At 47.8% G+C, this 22,081-nt stretch overlaps 1 protein-coding gene across 1 annotated transcript; it reads left to right on the forward strand.

Annotated features, from left to right (window-relative positions):
- Positions 1–12,660: 12,660 nt before the first annotated feature.
- Positions 12,661–22,012, forward strand: LOC127603793 (uncharacterized). Its single transcript, XM_052070413.1, has 5 exons — positions 12,661–12,765; positions 13,052–14,223; positions 19,128–19,229; positions 20,574–20,943; positions 21,335–22,012. Exons 1-5 carry the CDS (start codon positions 12,663–12,665, stop codon positions 21,568–21,570), a joined length of 1,983 nt encoding a protein of 660 aa, XP_051926373.1. The 5' UTR covers positions 12,661–12,662; the 3' UTR covers positions 21,571–22,012.
- The last annotated feature ends 69 nt before the right edge of the window (positions 22,013–22,081 follow it).

The raw sequence follows: 22,081 nt of genomic DNA on the forward strand, positions 1-22,081 counted from the left end.
CGATTTGATGATGAAGTGTATACAATATCATTCACATCCATGCATTCATTTTGCAACATTCAATGTGTTCAAATAATGTGAAGATCATTTGAATGAGGATGCTTGTGGGCTTTGACTTCACAATTTTTTATTGAGAAAAATAAGATGCTCCAATGTTTTAAACTTCAGCCTGTTGCGTCTTTTACAAGCAATTTCTCCTGCTGTGGGACGGATGAGGCTGGCGTACAAAGGAACTCCTTTGCGAGGTGGGAGAGGTTTGGGAAAGAAGTGTGTTGGTCCTTCCAGTACAGCTGCTTCCTGGAACCTTGATTGTCAAACATGGAGTGGAGAGTCAACCAATAATAATTACTGATTGTCAATTAATCATCAACATAGCAACCGTGAAAAGATGAGTGAACGTTTGTATACCTGGCGTAATACTGGGTGTATCGCGAACTTCATTCTCATGCTTGGCCCGATAATGCCTCAGCATGGTGGAGGTGCTTCTGTTGGTGTATGACAATTCGACTTGGCAAATTCGACATTTCACCTGTAATGAAATGTGAATAAGAATTAACTAAGAGTTACCTTGAAATGTATTCGGATTAGAATGGTACAACACATGTCAATAATCTGAGAGGCACTCGGCGAGAGGCTCGCCGAGAGGCTCTCGGCGACAGAAGGCGATTTGAATAAATAAATAAATACCTTATTCTCCAGGACATCAAAATGGTCCCACACGGCGGATGATTTGCGTCTCTGCTCCATAATCGGCAAGGAAGGCAAGGCACGAACACGAAGTCTGCACTGACACGAACTTCGACAAGCGAGTGTGAGTGAGGTCTGGCTTGTTTCGGCAGATGGCATTGTGTTGCCAGACGCACTTCCTTATAAACACTGTGCGGCGGGCTTTTGCTGCGTCAACGCCCTCTGCACTGAGTCGACGCCCCCTGGACTAAGTGGCGCAGCCTAGACTGTGCCAAGCAGCCGATGCAGTCTAAACTGCACCGGTGCAGTTCACGTGTCAATTAGCAGCCTGGACTGTGTCAACGCAGCCGATGTGTCAATTAGCAGCCTGGACTGTGTCAACGCAGCCGATGTGTCAATTAGAAGCCTGGACTGTGTCAACGCAGCCGATGCAGTTCACGTGTCAATCACGTGACGTAATGAAGCAGCACATGCATCGACATGGTTTGCTCTGTGAGCCCGGCGCATGTGTCAATGCATCGGTGTCGCTGGACCCATCACTATGTTAAAGGACGAACTGGCAACCCGCGATGATAGCACCAACTTGGAGGAGCTCATCGAGCTGGCCCTCGTTGTGGACAACCGCATGCGGGAGCGTGAGAGGGAACGTATGGAAGAGCGAGGAACTACCCATTTTCCACCCCGACGTACGGGTCGTCGGCCGGCTGAGCACGAGTCCTGGCGACCACCCGGACCCGAGCGTCATTCGTGTTCCGATCCAGCCGACGCTGAGGAGGAGCCCATGCAGTTGGGAGGCGGACGCCTGGGACCAGCGGAGAGAGAGCGTCGGATTCGGGATCGGGCCTGCTTCTACTGTGGCCAACCTGGACACCGGGTTTCCAACTGTTCCTTGACACCGGCCCGCCCGTCCGTGCGCCCCGAAAACTGTGAGTTTGTGCCCGATACTGCGTCACGGGAGTCGAGACGGGAGGAGGTCCATCCGGGACATCCACCAAGACTCGAGTTGGACGGAACTCTTTATGGTCCGGTACGGGTCATTTCTGTTCGGGCCTTGGTGGACTCTGGAGCGGACAATTGTTTTTTAGACCCCAACTTAGCTAAGGAACTGGGGTGCCATGTTGAGGTCCTAAGAGAGACAAAGCGGGTTCATGATCTTGACGGGCGACTCCTGGCGGAAGTGAAAGAAATCACCGCGCCGGTAAAACTAAAATTATTGGGCAATCACGTTGAATACCGAAGATTCTATCTTATGCGGTCTCGATCCGTACCCTTAGTGTTGGGGTTGCCATGGCTGCGCGAACATAGCCCTGTCATTTCCTGGGAACGGCCGGCAATCGAGAGTTGGAGCGCTTTTTGCTATACTCACTGTTTGCGCTCGGCGGCAGAAAAGAGAGGGCCGACCCGTAACGAGTCACCCGAAGTTATTTGTTTGGATAAGGTTCCGCGTATTTACCATGACATGCGCCAAGTGTTTAGTAAAGACCGTGCCCAGTCCTTGCCGCCTCACCGGCCTTACGACTGCGCCATCGACCTGGTAGAGAACGCCCCACTCCCGAATTTCCGTTTATATCAGGTCTCTCAGCCGGAACAAGAGGCGCTGAGAGAATACATCGATAGCTCACTCTCGGCTGGCCTCATTCGGCCGTCTAAATCCCCATTGGGGGCCGGATTCTTCTTTATCGAAAAGAAAGACAAGACGTTACGCCCGTGTGTCGATTATCGGGGCCTGAACGAAATCACTATCAAGAACAAATACCCACTTCCGTTGTTAGACTCGGCGTTCGCCCCCCTCCAATCCGCCACTATATTCTACAAACTCGATTTATGAAGCACTTTCCATCTGGTCCGTATTCGTGAGGGGGACGAATGGAAGACAGCATTTAAGACCCCATTAGGGCACTTCGAATACCTGGTCATGCCATTTGGGCTAACCAACGCGCGCGTGGTCTTTCTGTGTCTCATTAACGACATATTAAGAGATTTTCTGAACCTGTTTTGTTTTGTTTATTTGGATGACATCTTAATTTTTTCCCGGACTCTTGCGGAACATCAACACCATGTCAGGCTGGTTTTGCAGCGTCTACTAGAAAACCGGTTATTCGTAAAAGCAGAAAAGTGCGAGTTTCACGTCGAGTCCATCTCATTTCTGGGTTTTATTATCGAGAAGGGTCAGCTGAGAGCTGACGAAGCCAAAGTTAAGGCCGTAGTAGACTGGCCCACGGCCACCAATAGAAAGCACTTGCAACGTTTCCTGGGTTTCGCTAATTTTTACCGCCGGTTCATTCGCAACTACAGCCAGAGAGCCCTGCCTTTGACCCGGTTAACCTCTGTCAAGATCCCCTTTAGGTGGGACACTGATGCTGACCACGCGTTCGCTGAATTAAAGAAAGCCTTCACGAACCCTCCTGTATTGCAGCATCATAACCCCTCCTATCCGTTTGTCGTAGAGGTGGACACGTCGGAGTTCGGCGTGGGGGCCGTCTTATCGCAGCGATCCCCAGTCAACCAAAGACTTCACCCCTGCGCCTTTTTCTCTCGTCGCCTCAGCCCAGCAGAAGCACACTACGACGTGGGGAACCGTGAACTGACGGCTAGCAGTTCACGGTTCCCCACGGTTTTGGCATTGCAAGAATGGCGACATTGGCTCGAAGGCACTGAAGAGCCATTCACGGTGTACACTGATCACAAGAACCTTGCCTACATCCGGTCAGCCAAGAGACTAAACTCCCGCCAAGCACGGTGGGCGCTTCTCCTCACTCGCTTCAACTTCACGCTCACCTACTGCCCGGGCTCAAAGAACATTAGACCGGATGCACTCTCCCGCATCCATGACCCTGCGGAGAGGAACAATGAACCCCAAAACATTGTTCCGGACCATTGTATTGTGGGGGCACTGAGGTGGGCCGTCGAACGTAGGGTCAAGGAGGCCCAGAACGGAGTTCAGGTCCCGGCTGGTTGTCCGGCCGGGAGACTGTTTGTACCCCCACCTCTGCGCGCGGAGGTGTTACAGTGGGGGCACACTTCTAAGGTGGCATGCCATCCAGGGGTGAACCGGACCTTGGACCTCGTGTCGCAGCGGTTTTGGTGGCCGGAGCTACGCAAGGATACCCAGGACTATATCAAGGCCTGTTCCACCTGCGCATGCAGTAAGGCGTCCCACCAACTGCCGGCTGGTTTGCTGCAACCGCTGCCTGCTCCTTCTCGACCATGGTCCCACATTTCCCTGGATTTTGTTACCGGCCTGCCTCCTTCCCGGGGAAAATCAGTCATACTCACCATAGTTGACCGCTTCTCTAAATCTGCCCATTTTGTTGCGTTGTCCAAACTGCCCTCTGCCCAGGAAACCGCCGACCTTCTAGTGAGACACGTCTTCCGTCTTCATGGAATTCCGGTGGACATTGTGTCGGACCGGGGCCCTCAATTCGTCTCCAGGGTATGGAAACGTTTCTGTCAGGCCATGGGGGCCACGGCGAGTCTGTCTTCCGGATACCACCCACAGTCCAATGGCCAAACGGAGCGCATGAACCAGGATTTGGAGGCAGCTCTGCGCTGCGTTTGCCTCCATCGCCCCTCCTCGTTGTCGGCCCACCTGCCTTGGGTGGAATACGCCCACAACACCCTCGTCTCATCAGCTACCGGTCGGTCTCCTTTCATGGCGGCGTATGGTTACCAACCTCCTCTGTTTCCTTCCCAGGAGGGTCAGGTGGAACTCCCTTCCATACAGCTGCATCTACGACGGGCCCATCGCATATGGAAGGAGACCAGAGCAGCACTGTCACGCACGGCTCAGCGGAACCGGCAGATCGCTGACCGTCGCCGACGCCCAGCACCCAGCTATCAGGTGGGACAGAAGGTGTGGCTGGCAACTAAGGATCTGCGACTCGCCGGTACATCTCGCAAGGTGGGGCCTCGATTCACTGGACCGTTCGAGGTGGAATCGGTCCTCAGCCCCGTCTCCGTCAAGCTCCGACTACCGCCCACCATTAAGGTCCACCCCGTCTTCCATGTTTCCCCGTTGAAGCCGGTGGTCACCAGTCCCCTGGCTGCTCCGCCCACGTCGCCGCCTCCTCCACAAATCGTCGACGGCGAACCAGTGTACAGCGTGCGTGAAATCTTGGACTCTCGGCGCAGGGGTAGGGGTTTTCAGTATTTGGTTGACTGGGAAGGCTACGGCCCGGAGGATCGGCAGTGGATCCCCGGCTCCTGGATCTTAGACCCGTCCCTGCTCCGGGCTTTCCACGCAGCGCACCCGTCAAAGCCGGGTGGTCCGCCAGGAGGCGTCCGTAAGAGGGGGGTACTGTCACGTTTCGGTTTTGCGGTCAGGCCAGCAGGTGGCATGAGTGGTCTTCCTAGCGCACCTGCTGGCAATCGGTAATCTATAGACGCACTATTTAAGGACTCCACCGTCCTACACCTGTTGTTGGGAGTATTGTTTAGGGCATTGCTATCCTCACTGTTCATTGACTTAGTGCCTTTTGACCTCGTCGTGATTTCGCGTATAGTTCTCGGTACCAAGTTTTTGTGTAAGTACTATTTTATTTTGATGATCTGGCTTTTTGTGCGTGTACAAAGTGTTACATTGTTTTTCGTTCGTAGTTTGCGGGCTTTACTTTCCTTTCTTGCTCTTTTGTGCAAGCACCTTTTGTTAGTCGTTTTTGATTTACCTCCTGGTCCTCATTGTGGACCAGTGCTTTATGTTCTCGCTTTATTTTCGGTTCGATTAAGACATTAAATTGTCTTTACTTCAGAGACCTTGTTTCTGTCTACGTTTTTTGGATCCCCCTCCTAAACTCGGTTTATCCGAGTCCCTAACAATCTGGAAGTGGGTGAATGTACAGACGTAAAGTGGAACTTCCAACTTGTGACAACATTCATACAGGGCTATTTTGAGATTATTACACGGACAAGAATTGAGCATTGTCTTTAAATAAAGAGATGCTACAATTCAATAATAAAGAGATGCTACAATTCAATAAAAAAACACACACAGGAAAGATATAAATATGTGTATTTTGGGGGGAGTAAAATAAAATGGGGCGGCCCGGTATTCCAGTGGTTAGCACATCGGCTTCACAGTGCAGAGGTACCGGGTCCGATTCCAGCTCCGGCCTCCCTGTGTGGAGTTTGCATGTTCTCCCCCGGGCCTGCGTGGGTTTTCTCCGGGTCCCCCGGTTTCCTCCCACATTCCAAAAACATGCGTGGCAGGCTGATTAAATTGTGTAAGTGTGAGTGCGAATGGTTGTTCGTTTCTGTGTGCCCTGCGATTGGCTGGCAACCGATTCAGGGTGTCCCCCGTCTACTGCCCGAAGACAGCTGGGATAGGCTCCAGCACCCCCCGCGACCCTAGTGAGGATCAAGCGGCTCGGAAGATGAATGAATGAATGAATAAAATAAAATGACTTTTTGGCATCTTTCACAACGTCAATGAGAAATGAACACTTTTGGATTTTGCATCAAGGATGCGGAGGTGTAATTTCCAGAACGATGCCATGCATGGTTGTTTTGACGTGATTAAGATGACATTCAGTGTTCTTTGCGTGATTTAAAAAAAAAGACACTACAATTAAATGAGTAACACAGACTTTAAATTCGTCAACTGGTGGCCTGGGAGCTGCATGTGGCTGCTTGCACTGTAAATCAGTTTTGTGACATCCTTGAACGGTCATTTTTCTGCACGATAGCCCCTCCCACATACATACAACCTGTAGTGGTATGGAAGAGTACAGAATTGGGTTACTTACTGTAGCACAGTGCAACAGAGTCGTGCTGGAGGAAGAATTTACTCAGTTACCGTTTGCGTAAAATCTGCTTAGTTGAACACAAAACGGTTGTTTTGTTGTATAAATGGCTTAGTTTCACTTTCTGCTATCTGATGGAAGAGCATTTACCGGTAAATGTTCTGTCTGTCGCCATATGTCACTGGCATAGATATTATTGACTGTAAAATATATTTTACTTTTAGACCTATTAAGTGAAACTAGATAATGTAATGATTGGTGTCATTGGTGTCTCTCTCCCCCCACTCGTGGACATCTACTAGTCCCGTCTGATCCACCAAGCCACCCGGATTGCAGGTGACCCCACCCACCCATCCCACAGCCTCTTCAGCCTGCTGCCGTCGGGAAGGAGATTGCAAAGTCTCCGTGCCAGAACCAGCAGGCTCAAAGAAAGTTTCTTCCACCGGGCGGTCAGGAACTCAACTCCCTCCCTGCTCTGCCCGCACTCCCCACCCTCTGCGCGACCCCTGCCTCCTGTCACAGACTATGACCCTCCCCTCATTATCTGACCATTTCATCTATGCTGCGTGTCATATGTAAACATATTTGACAATAAGTTATTTTACTTTATGTTAACTGTTTTGTAAAGCGCTTTGTTACAGCTGCCGCTGTTGTGAAAGCGCTATATAAATCAGCATGTATTGTATTGTATTGTAATAAAGATGACCTTGACCTTGATCTCTTGTGCTATACCGACGTGCCACGACACAGTGGTTGGGAGTTACTGCGTAAGAATCTAAATTTTTGAAGGTCAGTAGCCTACTGCTACAGTATATATGTCTGATGGCTTTATTGTGTTTTCATTCCTTATTTATAGCACTTGTTGTTTCCATGCACTATACTTGCACTACTTGCACTATAGCATGCCGGCTGCCACATAGTCAGCAGATTGCAAAGAAGCCATCTTGCGTGCCTTGTGTGTGTGTGTTTACAGTATGATGTATGATGTTTATAGCCTATGCTTATAGCCTATGCTGGGGTAAAAAAATCCCTTCCCAAAATTTGAGCTCATACACTCCTTGCCCCTCTGCGTCATGTCTATTTCGAGCTCTCTTGTGGTTGGTCTCATATTATCACCATCTTGCTCCAAAGCTCAAATACAGGGACATCCAACGCAAGTGGTCAGAAGACACTACTTGGAGGACAAACGCTGATGGAATCATGTGGTTTTTGAGCCACGGTTTCTGGTAGAAAAGTCGAGTCCTCCGTACAATGGCTTCACCTGATTGCTCAACTCCATCTCCCTGCAGCTCAGATGACAAGACGCTTGATTGTACGCCGGCCCCGGACTCTTCTCGGTACACATCCCACAGGACAAAGCAAGGTGGGATCGACAGCTTGTGCTACGGGCTCAGTGTGGCTTGGCACCATCTGAGGCCGTTCATCCCATTCTTCCTCATTTGCTTCCTGGTGGTGGCCCTCATGTACCTCATGCAGGCCATCGTCTACGGGGGTCCATTCAAAGACCCACACTTCTTTGTCAAATTCAACCAGCGCTGGCCCAGGCCTACTCCGAATCAACCGGACACTTTTTCGCCAAAATAGAACGTTTCCCCTGGCGGCATCTCCTCGCAGTGGACTGGCATGGATGGGTAGATTGTGACTTGGATATCAACAGGGTCTCACCAGAGAATACGACACCATTTTGTTATGTATACTATTCACTTGTGTTTTTCCTGTCATTGTTATTAGACCGAGGAATTCAAAGTTATGATTTACTTTGCAATTGCTGGACTGGTTGTCAGAGTGTTAAGCCTTTAGCAACCAGTGCAAAAGAGTTACATTTGATATCTCCTTTGGCCTTTTTCAACCAAAAAAAACTATGTGTTTTTACCTGTATTAAATGGTTGTGATGTCAGTTGATGTTAAAAGAATGAAGAAGAAATTTTACATTTTCAAAATGTATTTCAATAGTTTGGGGACATAAAATAACATCAATTTTTTTCATAGCTGATTGTTTTTTTCAGTGCTTTTGGCAGAAAAATGTGTAGGGTGCAACACCATATCTTTATTGGAGTTCGACAATAATGGGTTGTCCATGTTCAATTGTTCATTTGACAACATGGTCAATCAAACGGTCACCCTGGGATCTGGTCCTTGAAACTGATACCTGTGTTTGCTTTCTGAATGTGCGTTATCGAATGGTTGAGCTGGTTGTTAAAAGGTTAAGAGAAAGAATCTTTATGTTTATTAGATTATGATACACACCCCGGTTAACAATCACACTCCTTTTTCATCACCTTTGTGAACATTCCATTAGGGCTGGGTATCGATTCAGATTTTAAAAATCAATTTGATTACTGGTAGATTCACGAGGGCCCAGTTTGATTGGATTTACGATTTAGTTCAGGATTTTTTTGTGCTGTACCATTCATTATTTTCAATATCCATACAATTGCTTTCTCCAATGAATATAAGATTCAATATGAAAAAAAAAAATTATAAAATTGTGAGTGCATGCTTTTCAGTTTATCGTGACAAAATATTGTCCTGAGACTAAATTCTCCTGAATATTCGTACTTATCTTTCCAAATGAGTGGCGTTTTTCTTTATTTTGTGAAGTTTGTATTGGAGACCTCGGTTTCACACAGAAAAAGAAATAGTCTACCGGTAATTTAGATTTTGTCTATATAATTTTTTTAAATTATTTTCATTTTTGGAGCATTTATAGAGATGAATTGAAATTTATTATTAAATAGTGAACACCTGCTCTTGCACGTTCTAGCACATAAGACGAAAGGTGTTTAACCCTCATGATACATTGAAGGAACCGACTTGTTTTCGATTTTTACTGGTCCTTGGCTTTGCCTCTCGTCTCTTGCATGGTCACAGTGTCGACGCTACTACCATCCAGTGGTCAAGATGTGAAAGCTCATTGGAACACAAACTGCCGTTTGGAGAAACTGTCCTTTAAAAAAAAGTTTTGTTTGATTAATTTTGAATAATATGGTGTACCAGTGAGCTTTGAGCAAGGTGAGTGCTCTTGCAACTTTTACGTTTGTCGTCTTCAATGTGCCATGCAAGAAAATGAGAATTAAGTAGGTCACATTTCTTGTCCAGGTTGTTTTAAAGTCTAAAAGTTTAAAACAAGTTTAAAAATTTGTGCTGCGACGAGACTAGTTAATAGGGTGACGGAACGACACGCGCGAGTTGCATGCTAGTTTGGTGAGCAACGATGCTAATAGCTATTTTGCCATAAATAACGTTGAGATTTTTTTTCTTAAGTCATCCCTGCACTGAAACATTTTTTTCTTATTGCCATTTTTATGTTGTCAGTCTTCAATATAAAATCTTCAGCCACATTAAAACGCAACTGTAAATACAGTGTTTGGTAGTGTGATTGCTGTCTATCTAGCTTTCTTCTTTTTTTAAAGATACATTCATCACAGTAATGTGCTTAATACTTTTAAGGAGCATGCATCCTTAAAGACTGATAAGCTACATATTAAAAGAGTCCACACAAACAAATGAAATAATCAATTTTTTTGTTTAGTCCCGAGAAGATTTTATAGCAGCGCTCCAATCTAACTTTTTTTCTTTGACTTGTAGCACAGTAGCCTTGAACGCAATATTCTAGGGACGCAAGTTGAAAATTGACTTTGACTCGCTTAGTAAATATTTATATTTCCATTCATTTTCACTCTATTATTGATAAATAGGCTGAAGGGTAGAGCAGAGGTTTGTCAGCAACAAAAAATATGAACTGGAAAAAGAGCTATACAGTCAAACGTTTGTGGACGCAACTGCTCTTTCAGACTTTTAATGTATTTATACACATGAACAAAATTGTGACAAGTCACAAAACTTCGTAGGAGAGAGATAAAATTGGAGCTGTTTTGTTAAGTCACATTAGCTCTATGTTTATGAGATGCAAACATTTTGCATGGTAAAAAATAAATAAAATAAAATAAAATATGGAGGGGGCGGCCCGGTAGTCCAGTGGTTAGCACGTCGGCTTCACAGTGCAGAGGTACCGGGTTCGATTCCAGCTCCGGCCTCCCTGTGTGGAGTTTGCATGTTCTCCCCGGGCCTGCGTGGGTTTTCTCCGGGTGCTCCGGTTTCCTCCCACATTCCAAAAACATGCGTGGCAGGCTGATTGAACACTCTAAATTGTCCCTAGGTGTGGGTGTGAGTGCGAATGGTTGTTCGTCTCTGTGTGCCCTGCGATTGGCTGGCAATTGATCCAGGGTGTCCCCCGCCTACTGCCCGAAGACGGCTGGGATAGGCTCCAGCACCCCCCGCGACCCTAGTGAGGATTAAGCGGCTCCGAAAATGGATGGATGGATGGATTATTTCTGTTACGGGGCTGCTTTGCGACATCCGGCACAGGGTGTTGAATTTGGGCAGGATACAATGGCAGACTGTATAACAACTACTAAGGCATTCTGGTTCAGAATGTACCTTTCTAAGCTGTCTTCAGGGAACAGGTGGGGTACACCCTGAACTGGTTGCCAGCCAATCGCAGGGCTTGACAAACAACCATTCACACTCACAATTACACCGAGGGACAATTTAGAGCAGGGGTGTCAAACTCATTTCACATTGTGGGCCACGTACGGACTCTGTCGATGTCAAGTGGGCCGAACCATTAACATTTTACCATACTGTGCTATGAATCACCAAAATATCATCTCTTTCCTTTGTTTTGATCTCAAGAAGCATTGATTGGCGCTTTCATATCATTTGCTGCATTGGGTCTATCTCGGTGACAGACTGGGACTGTTGTGTTCTTCCCCGATCAAAACAATGTTGTCTTCGACTGTGATCAAAACAGTGTGCCCCCTAGCGTATAATCCACGAATTGCATTTTATTTTTTTTTCCAAGATGGCGCCCGAGTAGGCAGCCTTCGGCAAGTGCTCTTCAAGAGCCTTGCTTTTTTGTTCTTTTTTGCTGTTTTTGTCTTTTGTTTTGTCACATGTTGTTTGTTGTTTCATTGTGTGGACCTGATATGGACTGTTTTCAGCGCTTTTTGGCCACGACATTCGTCAAAGGAGCAGTATCTGTGCTTGGTGGTTGCGCCTTCTCGGCAGCACGCCTGTACTAGCACAGATTTTGATTGGGAGGAATGTCGGCGCCATTGACTGTCGGTGCTGGACAGACCTGGGGCGCTTGTGTTTTTTGCGCCAGTAATGGGCAGCATTTTTCACAACCCCGATTTGTTCAGTGGCTATGTCAGCGCTGTTGGACAGTTGGCGTTGGTGCGGCTGGATGGATGGCCGCTGAAGTTGAGGATGAGGAGAGAGGAGCGTTGGCGAAGAGCGCCGATGCGTATTTGGAACCGTGAGTCACCGCTTGGAATTGAAGTGGATTTCCATGGGACAGGAGAAGTGAACCAATCTCTTTTTTCGTCAATGGATGCTACAGCTTCTTGTTGACTTTGAAACTTAGCTTGTAGCCGACGTGTGCACATTTTGAGCATGACGTCTCTGATCCACTGGTTAAAGGACACTTTGATTCTCTCCTCTTTCATCTCAAACAGCTTCAAACAACAAAGCGTGTGATGGAAAAGTGGTTAGAATTGCATGACTGTCCGTGTTTTATGTTATGTGTTGTGTTTATTATTTTACTTTATGTTAACTGTTTTGTAAAGCGCTTTGTTACAGCTGCCGCTGTTGTGAAAGCGCTATATAAATCAGCATGTATTGTATTGTATTGTATTGTATTGTTTATTTAAAATATTAATTATGTGTCTTTAATGCATTTGTTTCACTTTTGAATGATCCCGCGGGCCGGATCGAACCTTCTTGGTGGCTGGTTCAGACCCGCGGGCCGTATGTTTGACACCTCTGATTTAGAGTGTTCCATTAACCTACCATGCATGATTTTGTAAAGTGGGAGGGAACACCCAGGAAAAACCCAGATAAACCCTACGGAAGCACGGGGAGAATACGCAAATACCACACAGCAAGGCCAGAGACGGGATGCGAACCCTGGATGTTTGCATTGGGAGACGGACGTGGAAACCAGTCTGTCCATCATGCCGCCTTTTATTCTATTTTAGTTATTTAATTTGTCAGTAAAATCAGTGAAGGGAGTTGGAAAGCTTGACATTTAATCTGATAAAATTTTGATATCTGACCATGGAACAGATGTTTTAAAATTCAAAATAATGCCTTAAATAGTGTAAATTTTAAGAGAATAACGAGGCGTACAAGTGAATATTCACCTTCCTGGTTTTTTTCCTGTTCCATGGGAAGATGTGGTGCTACCAGAAGCCAGGATTTGAAGCCCTCCTCGTGGCCGCGTTGCAGAGACAGCAACAGCACCGACAGTTCTGTGACACCTTGCTGCGGGCAGAAGGTAATTCATGTCGATAAAAGATATTTTCAATGAATTACAATGACAACATTTAAAAGATTGGCGTATCGGTACAATATGGCGCTGATCCAAATTTGTGGTGAAGGTTTGTCCTCTACCAAGCGACTGAAACTATTTTAGCTGAAAAATTAACAAATAATATAGATTAAGATGATCGTTTACATGGAAACCATAACTTTGATATAGGCTGTTTGGCACCCCTGCCTTAAGCAATGAATTACCATGACCATACTTGGCCCACCCTTGATGGAATCCCTTGCCCCTCCAGGTGTTTCTGTGCCAGCACACAGTTGTGTCCTTTCGGCCATCAGCCCTCAGCTGTCGACTGCTCTTTCCTCCTCACCGGCGCCGCCAGCTGGACGAGAGCATCTGCTGGAATTTGGGACTGTGGGCGCCAGAACTCTGCTTCATGTGGTCAGACTGTTGTACTCGGGGGAGATGGCCGGAGAGGGGGAGAGTGAGAAGCACGAGGCTGTATGGGCAGCAGCCAAGTTGGGCATCCTGGGGCTGGTGGAGGTCACACGGAAGCAGGGGCAAGGCCCCGCCGGCACTGAGGTGGGTGTACAGACTGATCCGGTGGAGCTAAGTGAGAAGGAATTCGTCTGCTGGAGGGGAGAAGTGCGTGCCGGCAGAGCTGTTATATGGAACGAGACTCTGTCAAGCGGCACAAAAGACGCACTGACTGAAACAGAAGCCATGCAAGCAAGCTCCACGTCCTCTTGTAAATCCGTACCTGCCTATGAGACTATTGACATGGCTCAGTTGAAGAGATTAGGTCAGGCCGACAATCATGCTGTCCTACCAAATGTTCCAGCTCCACTCATTTACTTGCTTGATGAAGCTCAAAATCTTCAAACTTCTCTGGTGGCTGAACACTCAGACACCCCGCGGGTTGTTGACTCCCAGAGCTACTTGTTCAGCAACCCTCAGGCAGAAGCCAGACGTTTAGAGGGTGAAAGAGCGGAACCTGAGCAGTTTCATGATGACATCCCAGGATTCATCAACCACTTTTTCAACCCGAACTCTGAAGAGGCGTTCCACACGGGGCGAACTAAGAAAAAGCCGCCCGGCAGAGCCAAGCGGCGTGGAGGAGGTGAGAGACCAGCCCGGACGCCGCAAGCTCGCAGAGGAGGAAGAAGGAGAGGCGGGTGGACACAGACGGTGGACGTACAGGAAGTTGGCGTGAGCAGGCAGCACAAGTCGCTCCTGCAAAGGTGTGGGATGGCAACCTCTTCGAGGACCGGCCAGGGTGGAGGAACCACAGGCAGGAAGTTACACCTGAACACTCGACACGCTTTGGGGCTGCTCTGCAGCCCACAGAGGAGAGGAAGGTGGCCCAAAGTGTGGGACTTTTGCCCGAGTGAACAAAGTCACAAGTTGATGAAGGCAGGGGACAACATGAAACGTCACAGGAGGAACGAAACACCGCAGGATACACAGGTAATGTGAAGACACACACACACACACACACACACACACACACACACACACGCACACACACACACACATCAACATGGGAGATGTTAAACCAGCAAAGAGAGGACGAGCTCAGAGTTAGGCAAAATATGGGCAGTGTACTGATTCATACTTAAAAAAAACTCATTAAATAATTTGTGATTCATGTTGCTTTAATGCAAACACCTTTTAAAAACTATTAACATAAATATTTCTAGTGCAGATATACATTTGAAATTCATTAGAACTAATTAATTAATTGTAATGAGATTATTTATAAAGAATACCATACAACATTAACAGGAATTATTATTTTTAAAGGGTTTTAAATAGTTTTATGTACAATGTTCATTCTCATATTTTTGATTTTGCCAATTTGCCCATTGGCAGATTTTATAGGGGAACCGGTCCTCCCTTATTTAATGAAAATAACAACATGAACGGTCCAATAAAAAAAGGATTGCTTGGGTGCCATTTTGTGGCATCTTAGTGCCAACTACCTTTGCCAAAACAAAAATGATGCTTTTCTTCCGTCTTGTGGCATCCAAGGCAATTAAAATGTTAGCATCAATTGTGTATTTTCATATGTGTCAGGCTTCAGTCGGTTTCTCCCCCGCAAATAGTCGGGGAACACCGTACACAATTTCACACTTCATCTAAGATGTATCTGGCCCATTTTGTCCATCCATCCATCCATCCATCATCTACCGCTTATCCGGGGCCGGGTCGCGGGGGCAACAGCTTTAGCAGGGAAGCCCAGACTTCCCTCTCCCTAGCTACTTCTTCCAGCTCTCCCCGGGGGATCCCGAGGCGTTCCCAGGCCAGCTGGGTGACATAGTCTCTCCAGCGTGTCCTGGGTCTTCCTCTGGGTCTCCTCCCGGTGGGACATGACCGGAACACCTCACCGGGGAGGCGCTCAGGAGGCATCCGAATCAGATGCCCAAGCCACCTCATCTGGCTCCTCTCGATGTGGAGGAGAAGCGGCTCGACTCTGAGCCCCTCCCGGATGACTGAGCTTCTAACCTTATCTCTAAGGGAGAGCCCGGACACCCTGCGAAGAAAACTCATTTCAGCCGCTTGTATCCGGGATCTCGTTCTTTCGGTCACGACCCATAGCTCGTGACCATAGGTGAGGGTTGGGACGTAGATCGACCGGTAAATTGAGAGCTTCGCCTTTTGGCTCAGCTCCTTCTTCACCACGACAGACCGATACAACGTCCGCATCACAGCAGACGCTGCACCGATCCGCCTGTCGATCTCCCGCTCCCTCCTACCCCCACTCGTGAACAAGACCCCAAGATACTTGAACTCCTCCACTTGGGGTAAGATCTCCTCCCCGACCCGGAGGGGGCACTCCACCCTTTTCCGACTGAGGACCATGGTTTCAGATTTGGAGGTGCTGATTTTCATCCCAACCGCTTCACACTCGGCTGCGAAACGCTCCAGTGAGAGTTGGAGAGCCCCGTTTGAAGGAGCCAACAGCACCACATCATCTGCAAAAAGCAGGGATGAAATACTGAGGCCCCCAAAACGGACCCCCTCAACGCTTCGGCTGCGCCTAGAAATTCTGTCCATAAAGGTTATGAACAGAATCGGCGACAAAGGGCAGCCTTGGCGGAGTCCTACCTCCACTGGAAACGATTCCGACTTACTGCCGGCAATGCGAACCAAACTCTGACATCGGTGGTATAGTGACCGAACAGCCCGTATCAGGGGGTTCGGTACCCCATACCCACGAAGCACCCCCCACAGAACTCCCCGAGGGACACGGTCAAACGCCTTCTCCAAGTCCACAAAACACATGTAGACTGGTTGGGCGAATTCCCACATACCCTCAAGGACCCTGCTAAGGGTGTAGAGCTGGTCCACTGTTCCACGGCCGGGACGAAAACCACACTGCTCCTCCTCAATCTGAGGCTCGACTTCCTGACGGACCCTCCTCTCCAGCACCCCTGAATAGACCTTACCAGGGAGGCTGAGGAGTGTGATCCCTCTGTAGTTGGAACACACCCTCCGGTCCCCCTTTTTAAAAAGAGGGACTACCACCCCGGTCTGCCAATCCAGAGGCACTCTCCCTGTTGTCCATGCGATGTTGCAGAGGCGTGTCAACCAGGACAGCCCCACAACATCCAGAGCCTTGAGGAACTCCGGGCGGATCTCATCCACCCCTGGGGCCTTGCCACCGAGGAGCTTTTTAACCACATCGGTGACTTCAACCACAGAGATAGGAGAGCCCACCTCAGAGCCCCCGGGCTCTGCTTCCTCCAAGGAAGGCGTGTTGGTGGAGTTGAGGAGGTCTTCGAAGTACTCTGCCCACCGGTTCACAACGTCCCGAGTCGAAGTCAGCAGCGCCCCATCCCCACTGTACACAGTGTTAGTGGTGCACTGCTTCCCCCTCCTGAGACGTCGGATGGTGGACCAGAATTTCCTCGAAGCCATCCGGAAGTCGGCTTCCATGGCCTCACCGAACTCTTCCGACGCTCGGGTTTTTGCCTCGGCGACCACCGAAGCCGCGGCCCGCTTGGCCAATCGATACCCGTCAGCTGCCTCTGGGGTCCCACAGGCCATAAAGGCTCGATAGGACTCCTTCTTCAGCTTGACGGCATCCCTTACTGCTGGTGTCCACCAGCGAGTACGGGGGTTGCCGCCACGACAGGCACCAACCACCTTACGGCCACAACTCAGATTGGCCGCCTCAACAATAGAGGCACGGAACACGGTCCACTCGGGCTCAATGTCCCCCGCCTCCCCCGGAACATGGGACGACTCACGCCCCTCCGTGAGTCGTCACCTTACCGTGGTGGAGGGGTTTGTGTGTCCCAATGATCCTAGAAGCTAAGTTGTCTGGGGCTTTATGCCCCTGGCAGGGTCACCCATGGCAAACAGGTTCTAGGTGAGGGGCCAGACAAAGCACGGCTCAAAGACCCCTTATGATGAACAAAATATATGGACCAAGGTTTCCCTTGCCCGGACGCGGGTCACCGGGGCCCCACTCTGGAGCCAGGCCTGGAGGTGGGGCTCGTTGGCAAGCGCCTGGTGGCCGGGCCTACACCCATGGGGCCCGGCCGGGCACAGCCCGAAGAGGCAACGTGGGTCCCCCTTCCCATGGGCTCACCACCCATGAGAGGGGCCAAAGGGGTCGGGTGCAATGTGAGCTGGGCGGCAGCCAAAGGCGGGGACCCTGGCGGTCCGATCCTCGGCTGCAGAAGCCCATTTTGTTTTCTTTTAAAAATTTCATCTGGCCGTTGAGTTCAATTCCCGGGCTAGATTTTCCACCATTTTCACTTTGTTTAGATGTTACAGAAAGGTGTCCTGTTACTTTTATACATAATACCGTCAGTATTTACTCACTGGCCAAAACATTAGGCAAACGTGTATGATATACACTACTGACAAAAAGTTGGGTAAAAGTTGTAGAATGAATCTAAAAGGCTTTATAACCTTGACTGGTGAACGTTTTGAATATATGTGTCCGATGTGCTGTAAAAAATGCATTTCGAACAACCTTCTTTTGCTCGGTCTCACACACTGCCCCTCATCCTTCCCCTGCGCCTCATGTGGACCCGCCAGAGCGTTTTGGCGAAGTGATGAATGACATGGAGGTTGAATTGAGCAGCAGCGCTCCACACTCCCAGCCACCTGCAGCGGCCCAGAATTGCAGTGGCACCATCGCCTCTTGTGGTGGTAACACTGAGTATCCTGCTCGCTCATGTATTCATGGCTTCACGGAGGTTGTCTCTACGGGACGAACAGACGGCGAGGCAATGCTTGTGGAGCCACAGGTGGAGGTAGATTTGAGAGCTTTGTTCGAAGACTTCCTGGAGTCCTTCGAGCAACACGGTAACAACCGTCTCAGCCGCGAGACACAAGAGGTGCAAGGTGGCAGTCACTTTCCCCACCCACAGCAAAGACGAGATGAAACAATGTCCTCACACTCCATTACGAGAAGAGAAACTTCTCTCAATAGCGACAAGAAAGTGCAGAAGCAAGAAACAGCATCCTGTACAAGCAAACGACCGGATCCACGAGTCAGTAAAGAACGTAATAAGTCAAATAGATGATGGTCGAGGAGACAAGAGCTTGCAATGCACACCTATGGTGGAACTAAATCGCCGCAAATCTCTGCATCCAGCCAGCTGTCAGGCAGTCAAGGTGGCCACCAGGCTCAACTAATATAAACTGTATACAGGTTGTCTCAAAAACTCACTTCTTGAATGGACGTGACGGTGTTCACTGACATCGGTAGAAGTCTCACGAGTTACGCAAAAGAAAATGCTGCAGCTGCCGTGAAAGCGCCATATAAATAAAACAGTGTACAGTGTATCCCGACCTTCATTGAATCATGTGAAAATTCTTACTTTAGCTTTGCTGTACAATACAGCCTTATTTATATTGAACTTTCACAACCGCTGCAGCTGTGACAAGGCACTTTACAGAGCATATAAAATACTACATCCAAGAAATCTGAATATTGACCATATAGAAGGCGCATCGGATTATAAGCCGCACTGTCAGCTTTTGAGAAAACGGAATGATTTTAGTTCGCCTCATAGATAGTGAGGAAAATACAGTAGTTTCAATTCAGTCACAAATCGATTACTCAGTGTGAAATCAGGTCCTTATTAATTGAACGTAAAACTAATATACTAATACAAGCCGAACGTCACTTCATTCCTTCTTTGTTTTAGTAATTCCAGCAACTCAAGTTCATTGTAAATTTCCCATTATTTAGGATATTTTGTACTTGAAATAATACTAAAGAATGTATGTAATAGGCAGTCAAAGAGTGAGTATATTTTTAGGACATGCTGTGTATATAAACCTATACTCATCTTCATTTTCATGTGAAAAATGTTCTGTTTATTGATCAAGATGTGATTCCTCTCCAGAGTCCTCCATGTCCAAAGACCAAGTCATCATCAAAGCATCAGCCTGTCACCGTTATTCGGCATTATCTGCTCAGGAGTAGATGCAAAGCAACTGGGACCACAGTGAGTTGTCTTATCATTTACTTTGACCTGTGCTATTGCAATGAATGAATGGTCAAGGGTGTGATGTTTTGAAGGGACAGCCACATAAAGAGTGCACTGGAGTATGTTGTTTGATCAGAGGCGTATATTTTACATGACACTACCCAAACAAAAATGTCACAAAAGGTACGTTGAAGTCACCCAAAGTTCTGCAAGTATATGATGCGCAGCCAAAAACGGTTTGTAATTGCCTCAAAGCCACAAGATGGTGCCAAAGCACTCTTTGAGGCGCAGCTCAGGTGCACCTCCTGCTCTCATAAATTTGGTTTCTGCTTGACGCATCTGTGAGGTCTGCATGGGGAAATCACGGCATTTCAGCAACCACGTCCCCGCCGCACGGTGTTCGCATAACCCGAATTTTCCACATAGCACTGCTACAAACATTTGGAACCACACAGACCGTCCCGTTCAGAATAAAAATGGTGGATAAGCTAAAGTTGTTGTAAACAACAGTGTTTTCTACTTCGCGTTTCTTTTTTTTTTCCATTTATTTTGTTAAACGTATGTAAACTGCTACCCTTATATTTTGTATCGTTCCTGTTGTGTAGACGCTCTACACCGATACCTATAGACTGCGAGAATCTCGGCTAACAGCGAGGGCAAACTGTACAGAGTATAAATGCTGCAAAAGTTGTGTCGCCTGATTTCATTTCCATGTGGAACATACAGTACATGTGTCAAGCGTCATACAAGCTTGGGCGGAAGAGCATTAGGTTGTTTAGCCTCTCACGACATGTCACTGGCATAGCTCGATGAACAAATATATGTAATTAAGTCAAACATTTTGTAATATGTTTCATGCAGCCCCTCTAATCTTAACACAATATTCTGATTAATATTGCGTTTGTGAAATGTGAACTAAGCAGCAACATGAACTCATTTTTATCCATATCAGGCGGCGGTGGCCATTTTGCCATTTGTTGTCGACCGAAAATGACATCAGAGTGTCGTAAGGGTTCAGCTTGCTTGCGTATGTCACATGACCAAACCCAGAAAACAGGTGATCGGTTGTTGATTGAGCCCTTCGGCCTGGGCAATGCATATTTTACCATGTTTACCATACACTTTGACATATTGTATTTCTAAATACAATATGTCACTATATTACACATTATGTTATTGTTATGATATTCTTATTATGAAGATGATGAAAACGTGATGTGCTAGAGAAAAAATGAAAGGAGATTTAGAATCAACGCAAACGATTCATCTCTGATTTAAAAAAAATGAAGTAAAATTTTGTGGAGCAGTGCAACTTTCAGGCCACTTAAAGAAGTCATTTCCCTGACATTCTCTCCTCAAAAGGATCAGCCAGACCTGGAAAAAGTATGGTCACAGTTGGACCAACCAGTCAGTAAGCGAGGACGAACTAAGAAGACGGCACGGCTTCCCTGTGAAGTTGATGGTGACGCACTTGAGGTGGTTGAAGACAGATGCAAAAACAATGCCACTGTGGAGATGGCAGCGGCAAGGGCGGCAAAGAGGCGAACCCAGCCCGAAGAAAAGACGAGAGATTTCAGCAGTGAAGCCAAGAGGAAACGTTTAGAGCCAAATGTTCTGCTTCCTGTGAAGTTGTCTGTTGATCCCACCGTGCTGGCCAACACAGGAGATATTGCATGCAAAGAAGAGACGAGGGTGGTCGAGTACAACAAAGACCTCGACACCATGAACGCAGGTGCTGATTGGGACTGCACGGAGTATGTAGAAAAAGGAAGCGGGCAAAACAGGGTGACTCTGCCTGTGTCCAAATTCATCTGCGGCATCCTGCGAAGGCCGCATTTACGTCCGCATGACCTTGCTTACGGCGCAACTCGACTGCACGGGCTTTCCAAATTCTAGAAAGACAGTTCGGAGGTTGGGTCCTTCGACGCCTTCAAAGCCTCCTCCTCATGTAGTCTCCATGGATACCATGGAGAATTTGGACACGTTTATGAATTTGGAAACCATGTGCGGCCGAGTCGCGCCTGAAGTAAAATCACGCGGCCGAAAATGTGGCCTTTGGAGAACCAGGCCTGTGAATTTGGACACAGCCACAATGTGTTTCACTACTTTTTTCTCCTCAACAGAGGTTAGCTTGGGAACACAAAGTGAGGAGGAGGACATCGACGTGATGGGAGCGTTGGGACCCATCCCTGATCCAGTAAGCATCACCTGGTCACTGTCTTCAGAGAGCGAGGAAAAGGAGGAAGCAGATGAGGAGATTGACATCGTAGGAAGGGCAGACTTGACTTCTTCGCCAGTGGCCTTCGCTGTGAGCAATGCTGTGAACAGTTTGTGTCATGGTGAGGTACATAGACGCTAGATTAGTTCGTGTCAGTCCTCCGCGCCTCTGAGGTTTGAGTTGAATTGGTGACACTGGTGGAGTTTCATCAGGATACTAACAGGATCAGATGTTACCATGTTTATTGTCCGGATAGTATCACGCCTCACTTATTTCAGTAGAACTACTTTGTCAGGTGTCTGCTCTTCGGTTGACCAACTGGATTAATACTCGCCGGCATGTTCAGTCGTTTGTTCCGCATACAAGGAAAGGATGACACTGGTGAGACCGTTTAGAAGTTGTTCATTTGTTGTGAATACAATTGGCTCGGTTCAATCCACAGCCATTTTGCTACAATAAAACTTAGTTTTGATTTCTTGTGCTTGGTTATGTAATCGCATGCCACAGAGAAGAAGAGTGATACATTTGTGGTGAGTCAATATCTGTGAACCCCCCCACAGTGCCCGAAGACGGGCCGGGTATCCATAGCTATCTATCCTTCCATTATCTGAAACACTTTATCCTCACAAGGGTCTTCGAGCAGCAGGCAGGG

Source organism: Hippocampus zosterae, chromosome 1 (genome assembly GCF_025434085.1).
Source record: "Hippocampus zosterae strain Florida chromosome 1, ASM2543408v3, whole genome shotgun sequence".
Lineage (NCBI taxonomy): Eukaryota > Metazoa > Chordata > Actinopteri > Syngnathiformes > Syngnathidae > Hippocampus > Hippocampus zosterae.